At 37.3% G+C, this 19,953-nt stretch overlaps 1 protein-coding gene across 7 annotated transcripts in view; it reads left to right on the forward strand.

Moving 5' to 3' along the window:
* SLC9A9 (solute carrier family 9 member A9) overlaps positions 1 to 19,953 on the forward strand; it is a 228,530-nt gene that overhangs the window by 55,286 nt on the left and 153,291 nt on the right. For all 7 annotated transcript variants that reach the window (XM_035335056.1, XM_035335058.1, XM_035335059.1 and 4 more), the window contains exon 6: positions 2,219 to 2,324. In XM_035335056.1, coding sequence (XP_035190947.1) covers positions 2,219 to 2,324 — 106 coding nt within the window. The remainder of the gene's footprint in view (positions 1 to 2,218; positions 2,325 to 19,953) is intronic.

Here is a 19,953-nt window from a genome sequence, read left to right on the forward strand (position 1 = left end):
GAAAAGAAAAGAAAAGAAAAGAAAAGAAAAGAAAAGAAAAGAAAAGAGAAAAAAGAGAGAGAGAGAGATATTCATAAAATCATAGAATATCCCAATTTGGAAGGGACCCACAAGGATGATCAAGTCGAGCTCCTGGCTCCACACAGGACAACTTAAAAATTAAACCATATGTCTGAAGAGCGTTGCCTAAATGTTTCTTGAACTCCAGCAGCTCGGTGCTGTGACCATTTCCCTGGGGAGCCTGTCCCAGTGCCCAACCACCCTCTGGGTGCAGAACCTTTCCCTAACCCCCAGCCAGACCCTCCCCTGTCCCAGCTCCATGCCGTTCCCTCGGGTCCTGTCGCTGTCCCCAGAGAGCAGAGCTCAGCACCTGTCCCTCCGCTCCCAGTGAGGGAGCTGCAGGCTGCCATGAGGCCTCCCCTTGGCCTGCTCTGCTCGGGGCTGAACAAACCAAGGGGCCTCATACACTCATACATCTTTCCCTCTAGACCATTCACCATCTTTGTTGCCTTCCTTTTTACGTCCTCTAATATTTTTATGTCCTTCTTATATTGTTGGGCCCAGAACTGTACACAGTACTGGAGATGAGGCCGCACCAGCACAGAATAGAGCAGGAGTATTGGTGAACCAAGAAAATATCCTTGCTGATAAAGGTTATTCCTACACCTTTGAGCTGTTCTGAGGAAATAACTCTTTTCCTGGTTTAAGTTATAATCATAGTGGGTCTAGATGGGTGAGTTTATCAGGATAGTGAAATAAACTAGTTCATTTAAATATAGCTGTATCAGCAAATGTTTATCCACACACATCTCCTAAATTGCCTTCTGTAGAATAACACTTCCAGAATTTTTCAAAGATAACACATTAACAGAGATCACTGTGACATAAAATCCCACAGGAGAACTGACAATCTGTTTTAGGTTTGTACATTTAGATAGATAGATAGATAGATAGATAGATAGACAGATAGATAGATAGATAGATTGCATAGATATTTAAGCACCTTTCAGAAAATCTTATCAGCAATGATTTCAAATTTCCAATAAATTTGATTAAGACAGAATATAATCACCTGTTCATGTATTTGTGAGCTATCAGCAGTCATCTCAATATGAAAGTGTATAATTTCCATTTCTGAAATGTCAGATGTTAACATGGCAACCTGAAGGCACTTCTAACATTTGAGATTTGTAGGCTATAAGGACTGAATCAATTGCACAATTACTTACTAGAATGAGCACCAGTGAAGCAGTGAGTTACCATGTAATTTTCAACCACACAAATATTTGGAGGCATTTACATTAAATGATGTTTGAAAAGTGAAAGCTCTGCTTCCTCCATGCAAAGAGAGAATACTAATATCAACAAAGAACATGAATAGCTTTTTTTTCATTTAGAGATTATGAAATGCTAGAAAGGACTGTGTACAGGTTAGGAAATTGAGGCATAAAGCAAACAAAGTGTCCTTTAAAATCCTAAATATGGTACAGGTATCTAAATGTCCTTGAGGATGTGTGTCTAAATGATTTAGCCAACAAGTTAAAATCTGACACAATCTAAATTTTTTCTATTGCACTGGTAAGGTAAAGGTCAGATATAGCATACCACTTCAGGAGTAGGAAGGGATTTAAATCAATGATACACTGAAGGAACCTTAAAATGGGTTGTAAATATCAGTTGTAAATATCAGTTGTCCTGATCTGCATGAGAGAGCTTCATGACTACAGATTTGCTACACTGGAGGTGAAAGTGGTTTTGTTGTTGGTAGGACAGGGTACAAGGTTATTTTTCCCTTTGAGTGTTCCTCAATAAAAACACGTTACAGATGGATAAACATTATTATACCTTCTTAAAACAGGTAAATCACTACTTGCATCACCCAGAAAGCCCACAGCAAACCCAGCTCTTTTCAGCACCCTTATTACTCCTCAGTGACAAGATCCAAGTCCTTTGTGTACAGTAAAATATACAGTGACATTTTCATTTATGCGTGATTCTGTGGGTAAGAGGAAAATCTTTTTCCTAACTAGCTGAAGCAACAAAACACATAGACTTGCTGGATTTTAGTATCTTGTATACTTCAGTTGACCCCTATTATTAGCTACTTGGGTAGTAAGTCAGATTAGACTTTTCAAAGCCCACACCCTAACATTGCTTTATTTCTTGAACTGCCAGAGGAATATGAAAATAACAAATTCACTGTTTTGTCTCCATACAGTGACAGTCCTTGCTATTTTCCATGAGCTGAATGTGGACACAGATTTGTACACGCTACTGTTTGGAGAGAGTGTTTTAAATGATGCTGTGGCTATCGTGCTGACATAGTAAGTACACTTTGATTCTTAACTTGGTGAGGTAATTCCAAGCTTTAATTGCTGATATTGTTCTCAAATTATATTATTTGTCCAAGTATAGATAAAGCATTTTAAGTTTTCATCACAGAGATGTCATTTTGGAGTTGTTCTTGGTTTGTTAAATAAAATAATTCCAATATTATTAATAGCAATTGAGTATCCAAAATGCAACTTTCATTCATTTTCTTCAGCCTAGAAAGCGGTATATTCTGAAAAATGTGCATATTTAATTTAACATGATTTCTTTTCACAACAACATATATTGAAAAAATAATGCTGAATGGGCACCTAGGACATTGGGCAACTGTAAAATTGGAGTCAGAACTTTTGAAATAAAAGATTTTTTTTTTCTTTTACTTTTTGCAATCTATTATTTTCCATGATTAAAACCACAGAGTGGTACACTGTAGCCCAGCTTATCTCCTTTTGCCTATTAAATCTGTCAGAGTTTCAGCTGGTAATATTATCTTAGATTTATATAAAGCCTTTTCATTCTCAGGAATCCTCAGACATCACCAATGATGGGTAAAAATCATGTGCTGTCCTAAAAAAGAGAGATGCTAAGTACATGATTAACAGGATCTCAAGTTAACTCCACTCTACATGCTTCCTAGAGCTTTGCTAGAAATACAAATAACCCTCTGATCAAATTCAGTTTTCTGGGATGCTTGAAGGTGCTTCACGTTAAGCTCCAATTCGCTGCCACCTTTTTGCTTAAAATACAGATCCTTGAACTAGGATTTATGCTATTCTTGGGGAAAAAAAAAAAAAAAAAAAAAAAAAAAAAATTTTTTTTAAAGAAGATTTTTAAATTAAAAAATAACCTCACATTTTTTCTGAAACAATTATAATAGTTGAATTTTTTTAAAAAAAGTAGTTTCAAGGTACTAAAAATAGTAATCCTATTTAATTTATTATATTCCAGTTATCAGTCTAGTTATGTTCACCTACACTAAACTCCTTGCATTGTTTTTAGAGCAAGAATGATATTTTCAAATGCTGAATTGTCTGAGCACATCTGGGTTGGAATGTGCCACTTAGCAGAGTATCTAGGATGTCAGATAATAAAATGCACAGAAGGAAAACTAAGCAAGGAATCGCAACCTCTGTAGAGGGAACGGATAGAAAAGCATCCATTAAGGCAGCTTTAAAAATTGGAAAGAAGCTTGTAGGTGACAAAAAGACTGAAATGTTCTTCTCTGTTTCATTTGGCTTTCTTTAATAGAGACCTAGACATTTACAGCTCATTTAGACTCTTCATTTGTTAGAGCAAGGTTCCTATAGGCTGTGTAACAATTATGCTACATGCAGCACAAGGACACTCAGAATGTTTTAAGTGCCTGTAGTTTTCAGCCAGTGTGATGTCAAAGCACGTGGATCTCTTCAAAAGTGAAACTCAACTGCAAAGCAAATCTAGGAAGATAAGTACTATCAGATAGTGCCTGATTCATGAGTTTCTAGCCTCTGCTCAGGTTCCCTGTACTCAGGTCTAGGTTAGGACCCTCAGCCTGTACATAGTTAAAAAATGTACAGGAATGGTGCCTGACACAAATGCTGACTATCTCCTTCTTCTGTTTTCTTAGCTATACATGGTACATTACAAACTTTCTTTACTATAGAATCTCTTGTCTCTGGAAAATTAGTGTATTGTTCTGTATACCCAGTGTGAGTAATACCTCGATTACTCTAATAGATTTAGTCATTTGCGGAGACTGAAGAGAATATATGGCATCGTCAGTTTCACATTTCATTAATTTCTGGCTTAAATAATCAGTTTCTGCACAAAGGAAATGTTTCTGCAACTTAAAATGATCTTCCTTTCTGTAGCTTTGTAAGTAAAGCTATACTGTTAATAATGTCAGCTTCAATGTGTTAACAACCCAGTAAACCAAACTGAATTTAAATGAAGAATATTATTTTTCTGTCACTATGAAAGAACAGCTAGTTTGTTGTTGTTGTTGTTGTTGTTGTTTTCTCTGTAACATATACACATTTTCAGGATGGTGCAAACACAGCATGTTCATAATTACAGTAATAGGGGACTATTTAAAAAGGTGTGAGAATAATGTTTACAAATACGGAAAAGCAATAACAAGTCATTTTGTACACTTTGTAATGGTAAATAAAAGACTGAAAAAGAGAATACACAGTGTGTTTCATCAACTCACAGAATAACCAAGTTAATGTCTGCAGGAATGACTCATTACAGGAAAGGAAGAGAAAAGAGGGAAGCCCCTTATGGTTAGCTGTGATGATTTGGCAAGGTGAAAGTAGTAGTATGGCTACCTGCCAACAAGACTTTATACTGATACCTCTCTTTTCCTCCAGCTTCTCCCTCCAACATCTATTTTTACAGCACTGTGTATCATTTAGTTAAGAAGGACAGCAGTCAGACCAGTTACCCTACATTTCACATTGTAAACATTCAAAATTAGTCATTTTAAAGCCCGTTTATATCAAGGATTCATGGTATTTGAGAAAAATAATAACAGAGCTACAAGAGCATACTCATTAACTGACTAAACATGCCTGGTTCTATGTGGAAAAATCTATATAAATAATTATGCCATGAATATTTACAGTGTATTTTGTTCTCCAGGAAATGGACTTGTCACCTGTGTACTCATTCTCTGTCTATTTACAGCCTAAGCTTTATCTCTAGAAGTAGTTTATACGTGCCAAAATTAAAACAAACAAGGCATACATAGGAAAGTAGATATTTGAGCTTCTTTTGGGTGTTTAAATGTGCTATATATAGTCTTTGCGATTAGAGAGTGAAACCACTTTGTGATTAGAATAGTGGAGCATCCCTATTTGGAATCTAATTTTAAACAGCAGGTTGTAGCAACCTTTTATGAAAGCTGCAGGATGAAACATTCAAGGTGATATATTTCGTTCATGAATTTCAGACTGAGGAATATTTATCATTACCAAAAAATGTAAATAGTACTTTAAAGACAAATACAATGAACAAAGAAGTGTTTGTGCACTTGGGAACTTACTAGCTGTGGTCTGCATTCTAAAGATCATAACTGAGAAACATCCCAGTAACTTCAGTAAATTCAGAATCATGTGTGATGAAGACTGTTGAATCTGGTTGAAAATTAATAATTTATAAATATTTTTGAGCAAATCTTGAAGATTAACCTCTTATTGCGCTTTCATTCCGTTTTCATTGTTCTCTCTATGAACCATATAAAACTTGTTGAAGCAAACATTTGCATATATTTTGAGCGCACATGCTATAGTTTTGGACTTCGCATAGTTTTTGCATATTTGCAGAGGAATTTGTATAAGAAAGTGTGGAAGAAGTTGTAAAAATAGCACTGAATATCTTGAGATATGACAGAAAAGTAGCTGAACAGGTCATTAGCATCAAGATAGTATATTTAGCAGAGCTATTTAATCTTTCTCATGCTGAGTGCTCTCTGAGTGCAGGATGTGGAAAGCAGTAATGAATACTGATACATGTTCCCTGGTAACAAATTATCTTCGAGAACATTGCACAAGAAATGTTTCCATTGTAGTCAGTGTGAGAAGCGTTTGTATCATCATCGTGCAAAAGAGGTGCCTCCATTTCTCCACTGGCTTTTGTACCATTGCTCAGTTTGCCTGATGAGTTAGTTTCATCTCCTTCCTAGAAGATGTGATAGTGTGGAAGTCACACTGGCAGCAAGCATGTTAGCCAGTATGTCTAAAAAATCTACCATCAATATACAGTATTGTCTTTCATACACAATCATCAGAAGTGAGCGGCAGCCAGGGGACACGGGACATACAACATTTGGACATGGATTTATTAGTTCCAACAAGCAATTGATTTATTATTTCCCATCCCTCTGTTATATGCAATCAAGAACAGTTTGATACATGAGTGAAGTGGAAATCCTGGGGATAAAAAGTGTAGAAGAAGATCACATAGCAGAGAAGCCAGAGAACATGGATTCTAGCTGACATAGGAAATGAAGTCCTACCTTGTCAGAATGCTAATTGCCCTAGAAAGCTGCAAAGTTTGGATATTTCTGGTCAGAGAGGAAAGTAATACTGCAAACATAGTTTTCTTATAAAGTTTAGCTTGTTGTTTTTAAGTACCTTAGATGGTATGTAAAGGAAGAGATGATAACCTTGGAGGTTCTGTAGAAGAAGGTGAAGAGGAGCATAACTGAAAAATACTGAGTTGGTTCAAATTGGATATCCTGCCTCTTTTGTAAAGTATCAACAGGTTGGATGCATTTCATAAAGTTCACTCGTGCTTATTGGCAAAAATTAGGCTATGGAAGGTTTGGATTTTGACATAGTCAAGATGTAAGGATCCTTTCGCAGAAATCTAGAACCAGCACTAAAGTTCTTAGAGCAGTAGGAGCTGGAAGAATAGCAGGTCCTGTATGTTTCAGGAATTCAGTGAGCCTCTATTGCCAGATAGAACGGCATAGCTTGTGCAACATTCCTTTTGTTTTGTTTTGTTTTGTAAAATCTATGCTAGTAAAAAGGTGCTGCAACCCATTCTATAAAATAAACTTCTCGGGGTTGGTTCAAAGATGTACCAAGTAGTTTACTATGATGAAGAAATTTCATTTCCCAGCATTGTTGGAATATGATTTTTCTCTAAAAACAGATATATTTCAAGTCCTTTTTTCATGATCCAGCTACATGACACCATATCTGTGCTTGATAAATTAACTGTCCTTAGAATCCAAACTCCTTTATAATAGTTTTAAAGACTTGAAATTTAAGAAACATAATTTGGAAACAGCCTATTTCATCTTGCTTTTGTCTTTCCTTCTTCAAAATAAACATCAGAGCTTATCCACTAGAATAGAATAGAGCATAAAGAGGTGTTCCAGTTATTCAGGTATTCAGTCTGTTTGTGGGTTAGTATTGAGGGGAAAGGGGGCAGTATTGCAGGGCTTAGTATTGAGGGGAAAGGGGGCAGGGAAAATGAATAATGATCAGCATTACTATGCCCAGTAGGGAAGTCCTTTATAAAAGTAGTTTCATGGCTCCTGTTACATATTTCTGGGATGGACATGTTCCAGCACTTTCCATAGCATAGCTCTTCTCTGCTCAAAAAATATTTTCATTCTAGTCTAGCAGTACCATATGCAAATTCATGTCCTGTTCAAACCATTCTGTCTTCGCAGAAGTTCTGGTAACATGCATAGCGCTTTCTAAAGTAACACAGCAGAGGTAACTGAGACAACTGAACAGAGGTGAGAGAAATTTTTTGAAAAATTGTATCAATTTCAATGGGAAATAACTCAGAAGCCAGTGTTCAGCTCAGGTTTTGCTAATTCTTTCTAAGGTTGACATTTCTTAGACAGTGATCGCTATGATTGCCTTAGGAAGTCAAGAGAATTCCTTCTGTCACACTGGTGATCCTTACTCATAGGTACAGTCATGATATTACTAATTTTAGTTCAGTTCAGATCTCTCCAAAGTACATGAAACTCTTTTGATCAAATGGACCTCAAATAGAAGATGAATAAGAACCTTTAAATCCTTCTGGGTTTAGATATTTATTTGTTTACCAGTATTTTTATTTCTTCTGAGGTTTAAATTCTATTGGTGTGGCATCAAACAAAGGAGGAAAAATGTAGTCAGAGACTGAAGAACCAGACTTTGACACACCCCAAATATAGGTACAAATATTCAGTTTATGTTTCATTTAACTTGGTCACTGGTTTGGTTAATTAACAACCATTATCAGCAAATGTTACTTTCTTACTTTTCACAAGCAGGTTTTATTTCTAATTGTGATTCCTTGTTTATTTTATATTAAAATCAGTAGTCCTATACAAAAAATAAAAAAATAAAAGTGTAACTATGCTGCTGAATAATGAAATTAGGAGCTGGGATTTGCAGGAAATAATATTGGCTTTGAAAGGTATGATGGGTGTCTCCTTGGTGCGTATCTCACTAGATGTAAAGCTCCCTTTAAGAATATTTTAAGCTTTCTTCTTTTGTCATGGACTGTCTGTGATTTGGGTTCTTTGCCCTTCAATTTTCAGAGCATTATTCTGTATAGAGTTTGCCACACTTTGATCCCTGAACCCATTGAATAACAAATTTCAGAGGAAAGACAGCTGATTGTTCTCATCTCATATTTTTCCCTTATACTGTAGTTGCAGTCAGGAAATGGCCATTAAAAGTGACATGGTGGGATCCTATATTTACTATCTCAAAACCTTTTGTGTTATATGCAGTCATTTAAGACTTTTCTATCACCAATACTTTGTTTCAGTTTCCCCAACATCTGTAAGTAAATAGGATTTCATTCCATCTAAGAATATGGTGAAGTCTGCCAGCCTGCTCAGATTTATTAAGAACTATTAGCAAATAGTGAAAACTATGATTGCTTCAGTATTGAGTTACACGCAGATCATAACATTGATACAGAAACCTGTAGACCGTGAACTCTTAAGACAAGTTCTCTAAACTCTTGTTCATTCATAGGGATGGAGAGGAAACCTTTAGTTTACATGCATGCTTATTTTTCCTCTGGTGCAGTTCTGCAGAATTTTATTTTGTTTTGTTAGCAATGTCTGTGTTTGAAATCCTGAAGCTGAAAATGTGCTCCTGAAGTGGAAGGAAGCTCTGAAAAGTGTAATAATTAGGTCAGTCAGTTCTAAAGAATGGTGCAGTCTAATCAGGTAATTAACCTGATTCAGGAAAGGAATGAGATTCTGCCAGAAACAGAATATATGGGATATGTCCCCAGCCCCCTTCTTTGGAGCTGTTTTTCCATAAATAAATTTGGCAGAACTAGACGAACTGGAGCTTCTCTGTGCTCAGTTTGAGCAGTGGTAGGCTTAGATGGGTGGTTGCTCTTTGTGCAACCTGACCGAGAACTGGCCGGTCAAAGAGAGACCAGCGCTGCCTCTCAACGGGCATATGAAGAGCTGCTCCATGTACTGACTTGCGTGACTCTGAATCCTTGACTAAGATTTGGAGATTGCAGTAAGCCTGTGAGCTGCAGTTCTGAACAAATGACTAAGAACCAGACCTCTGGAGTCAGCCATAGCCTCATTCCACATAAATTACTACTTGTGATTATTCTCACAAAGATTCCTGGGAAGGAATGACTGCTACACTGTGGAGGGGAATAACCTGAAAAACCTGAAAGAAAGCAAAATGCTGGATGGAAGATCAGCCCAAACGTTTCACTTGCTGGTTCCCTTTGGACAAGATGCAATTGGCTACTATTACTGCTACTGTTAGAAAGGCTTATATACCACGCAGCCACTCAACCAAACAAATAAGAGTAACTGATAAATTAATAGAGCAAGGAGTTAATTGTGCAAGTAGTGAGTGATTTAAAAAGGGGGATGTGGAATCCTTTCCATCTATTATTTCTATAATAATGAAATTATGGTTGCCCATCTGCTCTTTTTACCTTTGAGGAAGGGTTTAGTCCCTGCTTATTTTGTTGATGATAATTAGAGTTTCACGTCACTGACCATCTGGAACAGGAGATGCAAGCACTGGGAAGCCGACCAAGCTTGCTATTAGCGTGAACTTTAAAAGAGCTCCTTTCCTAGAACAGAGGAAATCCTACATAATATAGTGGAGTCCTTGCTTATTAAAACTTCATTTATTTATTTTTTTCTCCATGAACCTTACTGTACAGAACAATTTTGTGCTTAAATCAAGGGAAAAATACTATTGAATTTCTGTAATGCTTGCTGTAGCTGGAATTTCAGTATGAAATGGAGGCTTGGAACAGAACGTTTTCAGGAAATAGTGATATTCCTCATCACTACATTTCTTTCACTTTTTAATGTTTCATACCTCTTTTTCCAATATCAGCTCCACATTAAAATTCTACTTAGCTTCTAGTGAATACATGCTAAAGGTGTCTCTAGCTATAAGTTATCTAATTGACTCTGCTTTGTTTATGCAATTTATTTGAATAGGCAGCCTTCGTTTGCTGTCTGGTAAACTAGCATAGATTTCAGTGACTACTGCTATGGAGATTACCCTCCGGGATGTATGAAAATGTAACTTAGCTCAAATCAGCTGGGAATGTCTGTACTTGTCATATCCAATCAAATCAGACTAGCTGCAGGTATTTCTGTCCACTTATACACAAACAAACTGATAACATTTAAAAATTTGAAATGCAAGCTCGGAATTAAGCATGCTGCTTGCAGAGCTTGAAAATCACATCTAAGAGGCATTTATTTAGCTACATTTTCCATACAAATGACTGAATTGGCATCAAAGCTTCTTCATTTCAAAGATTTCAGTTGGGAACTCTTCGTAACTGAAATACACCCTGGTGCGAGTCAGCTTCTTTTTTGAGTTCTTCCAGATGTTTTTCCTTATCCAAATAACCTTTCTCTAGTGAATGACACAGATTTTATGAGGAAGATAATTACATACAGAGTCTAATTCCACTTAGAGAGACAACTCCCTCTTAGTTGAAAATTAAAGTATTGATACTATTTCCCTTGAAGTGTTGCAAAAGAAAGCTCATCTGGACAGGGGCACTGTCCATAACCGCCTGCCCGGTACTTGCAGTAGAACATATTTTCAAGTCTTCATACTCAAAAGGAGTATGTACTGGAAAAGTGAGGGAGAGTTTGCCAGTTCTTTTACTGGTACCCATCAATACCTATTCACTGTTGACAACCTTCCCAGAAATACTGTATTGAAGAGTACGACTATGTCAGTGACACAGAGGTTGTGTTCCAACAGTATAAAACCCCATCAAAATTCTTTTATTCTTTGGAGATCAGGTTGTGATCACATGAAAGAGATGCAAGAAGAACCTGCTCGCACTGTGGTAGAATGGGCTGTGTATTTCCAGTGGCTACACAGAAGCAGGAAAGACTGACGTCCCCCTAGTGATCCTCCCCAGCTTAATTTGAATTTTATCATTCTAACCTGCTCTAATTCCTATTTTTTATTTGACCAGCAGCAGCATCAGGTAAAGCAGTTTCTACTGCAAGCTTTAATCTTTTAAGACTCAAATCCATGAACTGTTGAGTCTGTTAGAGTGAACCAACATCAATCCACATGAAATTCTTCCGCATGTGCACACGCATACATATAGGCTTGTGTTTACATGGGGAGTCATCCATGATGTACATCAAAATAACACAAATGTTATCAAGTACTCAAAAGTTACATAATGCCCAAAATATATTTTCATGTCTTACAGAAGCGGAATGGAGACACACCTCCTGTAAACATTTTAATCCAATGTAATTTTTAGGGCTTATTTTTCATCCACAGAAACCTCCCTCAGTCCATACCCAAGACATTACCTCAGTGCGTGTGGTTTGACATTTGGATTAGGAACGTTAGTGTTTTCAGAATATACTTTTGTCACTTGAGCAAAGAGAATAATTGATAGCAGCAGCATGCAGCTGCCTTCCCTGCACGCCAGGCACAGCAGGAGGAGCGTATACCTCTAGCTAGTGCATTTCAGAGCTGCTTAAATGGTGCAACTCAGCAAACTTCTCTTCTTAGAATTTATTCTAATGGCTATAGAGCTCCACTCTCTCATCATTTCCACCTGATTTTGGTTTTGTCCCAATCTTCTTCTTTCTCTCACTTTTATCTTTTCAATAGACAAGGGTCACTGTCTCTATCTCGCTCCCCTGAACTGCTTGACCTACTCCACCACTGCTGCTGCAGTCACCAGTCTTTTTCTCTCCCATCAGAGATGGAAAGAAATTATCTCTAAAGCATAAACCAGGACTGTAAACGGCTAAACCAATCTCCTTCTTTACCTAAAGACAAGAGATACCCCCTCTTTATTTCTGGTACACATAGCTCTTAGTTCTCCTCCTTACTACTTTGTGAAAAACAGGGGAGAGAGGAGGACAAGAGAGTGATGCTGCTGGTCAGTTCAGATGTCTGGTCAGACAGTAGGTGGAAGAGTTTGGGGAACAGCAATTGCAGGAAAAAAAAAATAAAAAAATCACATTTGAATTTTAGATGGCACAAGTCTAATGCAAATAGGGTCTTAGAAGATGTTTAGCTGAGGAGTTTGATCTGATCTCTACTGAGATTTGTCAGCTAAACGTTTCCGAAACCTTAAAATATTGCTAGACTCAGGCATCTCTTCATAGCAGTGAAAGACACAGGAGCAGCAGACGGGTAATTTCCTTTCTTCCCCTTAGGAGAGACAAGTCTGAATTTCAAAGCGGAATAGTGAGAAAGCCTTATACTTATGCGATTGTACAGTTTTTGTCCACGATAGTCAAATAAATGTATTTTCTCTATACTGGTTTTGCAAAATGGCTAGATATCAGCTGCAGTAATCTCAAAAAAAATGTCCTCATGAAAAGTGGAAATACAACATGGAAATAGAGCCTAAACAGTATCAGTTTGCAAAGGTAAAAACCAGGAAAAAACAATGCTCACATAAAATTAGGGCATTGCCTGGCACGCTGCAGGCGTGAGCTAGACTGAAAGACATCAGACAGTCAGGGCAGCAGTGGTCTAAGTGGCCCTGAGAGAGGCCAGCGTGACAAAGCTTGTTAGTTTCTACTGCATTTAGGGAAATGGGACTTATGAACACTTGCTGGAAAGACCATTGTACCAAATAAAAAATCTACTCTTATCGGTTTCCTCCTAATATGTGTGTTAGGTTGATGTTCCCAAACTAATTGCTAATTATAACGATCTGCATGTTTTGAATGTATTACGTGTATGCTGTTTGGATTCATACTGAAATTTCAATACATTTCTGGGGAGACCTAGTGACATTAGAATTTGTATTTTGAAAAGGAAGCTTTAAAGATGATTAAAACTTTGAACAAAATAGCATCCCAACAAGTCATTGAATAAATTGATATGCACCCTTTTCCCGTAGCAAGTTCTCCATTACAAAACTTCACAAAAGTGAAATCATCATTAAACACAGTGTTTTCATTTTGTATCCCTATTTATTACATGCTTATACTCAATAATAATAATAATAATAATAAATCCGTTGTTCCTTTCTACATTGTTTTAGTGATGTGTAGCAAGCAGCCAGAAATGACAGCAAGAGAGATGAGAGTAGGAGTGCATAGCAGAATGCTGTTAGCTACCTTAAACACACTGGAAAATGGTTATGGCTAGATGAAAATATTACTGAAGAAAATGTTTCAGTCTCCTGAACCACTTTAGCGGTATACATATTCTTTATTACAGTATTTTTATTCCTACCGAATAACGCTAAAGGTACATTAGGATGATGTTAAGACCCTTGTTTGCAGTTTTACATTTTATTTCTAGAGCTAGTATGACTGAGCCCATAGCTAGGAGAGTGTTTTCACTGCACATTGTAAGAGAGAGGTGAATGCAAAAGTTTGTGAAGCAAGACTTCTTTATTCTAGTAATCATGAGGGTGATGAAGCTAGTGAGAATTATTTTCATTTATTAATAGCTATGGTTAAGCCTCATGGAACTGCCTGTCTGGGGAAAGAATCTATTTGAAAACTGCGTAGTCGAACTTAGTGCATCATACTAAAACAGTAAATCAATGGAATCTTTATGAATCCAGAAGCAAAAATTATGTTTGGTTGCCTATCATTTCTGTGAGATTTTTCAGAGTGCATTGGATCCAGTCCACAGATAATAAGCAGAGATCTGAATTTTAAACAAAGGGAGATCTTACTTAACAATTTTAATCTTGCAGTTGAGGAATAGTTCAAAATAAGCTGCATGTCAAAAACCTTAGCATATGTGCTTCTGCATAATGTATTCTTAAGAAAGAATTCACATTTGATATATTTGGTATAAGGTCTATTTGATTAAGGGATTTGCCATATATTTAAGGAACTGCATTGTTGGTGTTTTTTTGGTTTGTGTGTGTTTTTTTTTGTTGTTGTTGTTGTTCTTGTTTTTTAGGATTCAATTATCCAGACTATTTTCAAAATTCCAATTATCTTTTAGATTGTTTTTCAAGAGTGGTGCATGTTCATGTAGCACTGTTTAGATTTGGCTTATTTCAAACTACTAGGGATAGGGAAATAAATATGATACCAACAGTTTTGAGAGAAATATCCCTGGAGATAGAAGCCAGACACACAGAATGTCTGTTCTAGTGTTTCTCTTCTAGCTATAATCTTTAAGGAAAAAATAATTTTCGTGATTGTGATTGCCTTAGAGTTTGGGACTGAAATTCTATCCACATCATCTTCATTGCCTAATTGATGATTCCTCCCCCTTGCTTAATTTTATCGTGACTGAATCTGAGTAATCTTCCACAGTAAAGGGTATTTGCAGTGTTCATAGTCACCACTGACTTAACTCGTGAGTACAATAATTTTCACAGGCTTCCGTAGCCACGTCTCTGTTGTTCTCAGCAGCCTCAAGCTGCTGAAACAACCCAGTGAGTTTGTGGACACCCAGGTACAATTCAGAACAGTTTCAGCCAAAGTAGTCTTTTGCAGCTTCCAGGCAAGGAGAAAAGGAAAAAGTCTGAGGCACAGCTGCCTTTCAATGTCTGCACCCAGCCCATGTTCCATGCTCTGTCACACTAGACTCTAGGTCTCTAAACTCAACTTTCTTGCTCATGCTTTGGACAATTAATTTCTGCTTTGGAAGACAAAAGTCCATACTGTGATTTTTTTTCTTCACTTTGAAATAAGTCCAGAGCTATTCCTTTATCTCTTTCTCAGAAATTCTATCCTTAAATGCTTTTTTCTCTAAAGTAACTTAAATGGATTATACCTAACCAATATAGTGTAGTTTTCCAGTGCCTGACTATAAGTACGTGTATTGGGACTTGCTGAATCCAACCTTCCTTGTAGTGCGCTGTCCCATGATTTTGTTTTAATATTCTGTGTCTAATAGTAAATGTACAGCAGTGATTTTAAAGAACTTCAGGATACAGACTGATAAGACAACAAGCAATAAGATTGCACTTTGAAAATTTGTACCGTGGCTTGGGTTTTTCTTTCTTTTCATAATTGTAAGCACCAGAATATTAGGATTATCAGAAAGGTAAATGAGAAGAGCTTCAAGCCCAACTTGTTCCTATAGGAATATTACTGTCATTCTCAATGCGAGGCTGACCAGCCTTTGTAGCAAGAGTCTTTCCCTAAGGTAAATTTTATTCTGCTCATTTGCTATATTTGGATTGGAACCAGAGACCTACAATTCAAAATATCCCTGAATCCCTATTCTCAGCCCCACTATATCAAGAAGGCAGAACATGTAACATGTTTTGTTTTTGACATTGCTACTGCCAACCCTAGAGCATGCAGTTCACATCTGGATTTATTTTAGACTTCCTCATGATAACAGCTGCATTTCTTGTCTTCACTTGGATACATCTTTTAAAATGAAAATTGCCATGGCAACAACTGCAACCATTTATTATAAAGCAATAGAAGTGGAACTAATATTTGTGAGAGAAGCTCTGTTATCAAGATAGTATTTCATTCAGACAACACCAGAGTCATTTTTCCCTAGCCTTTCCTTTAAAAAAAAAAAAAAAAAAATTAGAAAATATTTTCAATAATGAAATGTAGGTGGGATTGAACAGCTCAGGCGATTATAAAGATTTTCTTCTTTAGATTACTGGCTCATCTCAAATCCAGATTAGCAAGAGCCAAAAATTATCATCTGTTTGGTGGGGGCTTGAAAAAAATTGATAGGGTACCGAGATTTGAAAATCATTCCCGTAACAGCTATGTTCTCAGCTGAACACAGAGACGGCAAACTGAGTATACATGAAGGGTGTGTCTTCACTGAGGGAAAAAGGATGTGACCCATCCTTGAAACAAGCCAACATCTAACGCAATGAAAAAATTCATGGGCAGTTTGCAATACTAACACAAAATAGTTCAAAATGAGCTATCCTTCAATATTTTCCTTCATATAATTTGCAACCTACCGGGCTACCCAAGGTAACAATGCACTGTTTCCCCTATTAAAATGTGGCTAATGAGGGCAGTTTTGCACCAGCCTCGAGGCAGATGTTGTTCCAGGTCAGGACTGAGGTGTAGTCATTCAGCGTACGGCCCTGGTATGTTAGGAATCACATAGCCCATTTTCTTTACGCTTCCAACATTTCTCAGAACATTAAATCACTATTTAATATCTCCACAAGAATCTGGGTAGATCAACAAACTATATCCCAGATGTTGAAAATATACATGAAATCTAAAGCTGTTTTCCTATTTAGATCCCTTCAAACAATGACAAAATGTGGCTTGTAAGCACAGACTGAAAGGTGGCCACATACCACAATGTGGACACACACCAAAGAACATTTTTCTTATTTCTTACACTTTAGAGAGTCTTAGGTGGGAGAGGAGGAGCATGCTAAAACTGAAAAGAATTTTAGATAGACTTTCCGGTAACTTTCACTCTATTTTTTATGGGCTTTAACATAATTTATCTTCCTCAGTTGTATGCAGCACCAGGCCCCTGAATGCACTGCTCTTTTCACAAGTTGCTAAAGATGCTCAAGTTGTGTGACAGGAGACTGGGGGCTCTTTTCTTAATCTCGTATAGGATCTCTTACATTCTGGAAGTAAAAAAGCCCAAGGTTGTTGGTAGACCAGAAATTTGGCAGAGGACTTTGGTACTGACAATAGAGTATCCAGCAACTACATGCATCCTCTAACAGCAGACGTAGCTTTGTCTGGGACATAATATTTTAATCAAAAACAGTAGCTTACAAGACCTCCTAACAGACAAGAAGTACCATATTTCACTGACTATTTACAGAACTCTGGGGTTTTTTTGAACACACATTGTCATGTAGTCCTGCTTCATTAAATTACTTTTGTGCCATGGACAGCTTATTTCTGGGCGGTAACAGAGGAAAAACAGAGGAAAAAGAATAAAATTACTTCTGTGGTGCCTGAGGTAAATTTACCAAAGCACATTTACCCCCAAAGAATGGGGTTCTTTCCTGTTTTGCTGCAAAGAGGAGAGAATGAGTGAAAGACCAGGCTATTTGTTTTCCTCAGGATGAGGAGCTCTCGGTACTCAGAACTTCCTTGCTGTCTCTGGGAGCTGAGTAATTTACAGGCAGGCCTCCTGTGAATCTGGAGTGCTGTCTTGAGAGCAGTAATGGGACACACCACACTTAAACACATCAGGATCTTCATAAGCAGAGGGCACAGAACAGAAGAACTCTTTGAATATTGAATAAGAACTTATCACAGAAGTTCCTTCATTGATCAGCTAGCAAACCGACATTGCCCCTCCACCCCTTCATTTGGATTCATTCCAGGGGCTGAACAGGTTGCTACAAGATTATAGTACAGCATAGCACTGTTTAACCACCTAGCTCTCAGCGAGAAGTTGATTTAAACCCCAGAGGAGAGTGATGCAAGTAGGACTGTGTGTTTGTGGAGGATAAGGACTAGATATTCTTAAAAATGGAAGGTTGTTATTTATTCCTCAGCATGGCAGATAGCTGTAGTGAGTTCTGCTACGATGTTATGATGCTGAGTCAAACTCTAAATGAAGGGAGTATTGTCTGAGATAAAATATACATCACTTTCTTTTATTTCAGTTTTAAGCTTCTCCTGAGCAAAACTATGGGCTGTATGATTCTGAGAAATAAAATTATGATTCAGTAAGGGTTTAGTGCAAACTGCGTCCCCCAGAGCTCTACTAGTTGCCCAAAGGGGCAAAGGATTTATCATGGCTAGTCAGCCTCCTTGAAATGTTTCATGAAGTGCTTGGGTCAAATTCTAATTTTTTATGACTCCAGTGCAAATCTGGAACGATTGCACTGAATCAGTGGAGTTACTTCAGATGTTCATCAGTGTAAAAGTAGTTTGAGGCAGTTTCTCCTCCAGAGTGTTCAAGCAGAATGACAATAAATCACAGTCATTTAATAGCAATCTGCTGCAGCATTCTAACGTGTATCACTCGGTGCAGGCAACCATCAGGCAGTATCATTTCAGGTACTTCCAGTACCAACAGGAAGGTAGAATTCGATTGACATAGATGAATATCGCATGTATTTGCATTAATGCCGTCACCGTAAAAGGCAGGGGTAGTTCAATGGCTCCAATGTCTCATTCTGGAGTTATCCCGGTAATTTTAGTACAAGGGGAGGGTTAATTAAAACTACCCATCCAGCCAGCAATCACCTCCCATGCTTCTTACAGACACATCAGTCAGCATCTTGTTAGCTCTGATGTTTTATTCTTTGTGCTCCAGGTGTATAGAGTAAAATAAGTCCCATAGTATCACCTCTCGCCACTTTTGTAAAAATAAAACTGAGCTGTGGATAGAATTAGACCTCCAAGAGGACATTGAACTCTTTGCCCTACCCTCATGGAACATTTGCAATTACACTTGAATTCAATTTTTGTCTTTCAAAAGAGAAATACCATTTTCAGTGAATATCCTTATTTCATGAACACATCACTCTGGACTAATATAAGAACTGTCACATAAATTGAAGGTTGTATTAAATGTTTCTGTTAAATATTTATCAACTCTGCTTTAAGTAAATAGTGGCTAGTGGTTCACAGGTAAAAAACTGAAGGATAATACAAAGATGAAGAATGATATAATAAAGAAGAATAATATAAAGGTGATAGGAGATAAAGGTCCAAGCACATAAGAAGAAAGCAAGCGCTCTTCCTTATTTTCCTGTTAGATAAATACAAATCATTAAATCGTTTAAACAAGTTTGGATGGCTGGGTCTGGAGATGTGAAAGCTGAGAGTGGACAGCAGCTATTTTAAGTCAGGTATCAGTAGTAAGGAGGCAAAAAGGTAGTCTAGGGTCATGGACAATGTTAGTAGAAGTGTTAATTCATACACCACGTCTAATTCCCTTAATGGCACAATATATCTCTTCAAGTTTTCAGTTTCTCTTTTTGTTTTTTACCATTGTCATCTTGTTCAGGAAACAATTTTATTTGACGCACATCCTGGGGATTAGTGCCTGGATGTCTGAGGATGTGTTCACAACGTATGAAGTACTCTTATTCATTAGACATGCTCTGCCATTCCTGTCTGGTTGTTAAAGTAGCATGGTGGAGCAGAATTGTTTCAAATACCACATAGGACTCTATTTCTTTTTTTTTCCTCCAGAAACTGTTTGGAGGATTTTTCCTTGTTCTTTTTTTCTTGTTAACTTGGAGGGTTGGCGGTTTGATACATCCCTGGTTAGTAACTTTTACAGTCATGGTTTCTCTGCAGAAAAACTGCACAGTTTTTACAGTACTGTTATAATTTGTAAATTCAGTTTTGTTTGGGCATAAGTTATTACAGAAGATGCAAGGCCGAAGAGAAATCTAGCTCTTCATATTAATACATTAATAATTTACATTTACGTATTTATGTTCCTTGGACATTGATTCTTCGTTTCTAATTTCTTCGCACTACAAGCATCTTCACAGCTGCCACTCATAGCTCCCTAAATGGCAGGACACCCTTCAGGTCGCTTTAGATACACAAGCCATTTCTCTTTTTGCTGTGTTTGAAAACAATGGAAGTTAAGCACTGAGGTGGATTGCATTAGTGATACCCAAATGAGAAATAATCACAGTTGCAGGTACAGAAGTTTCTAAATTATGTGCTTTTTGATATGATCAGCTCATAAGGATAGTGGTAACGGCGTAACGCAGAATACAGCACATCCCGTCACAGACAAACCACTATCAGCCATCTGTGTT

Source organism: Oxyura jamaicensis, chromosome 9 (assembly GCF_011077185.1).
Source record: "Oxyura jamaicensis isolate SHBP4307 breed ruddy duck chromosome 9, BPBGC_Ojam_1.0, whole genome shotgun sequence".
NCBI classification, from domain to species: domain Eukaryota; kingdom Metazoa; phylum Chordata; class Aves; order Anseriformes; family Anatidae; genus Oxyura; species Oxyura jamaicensis.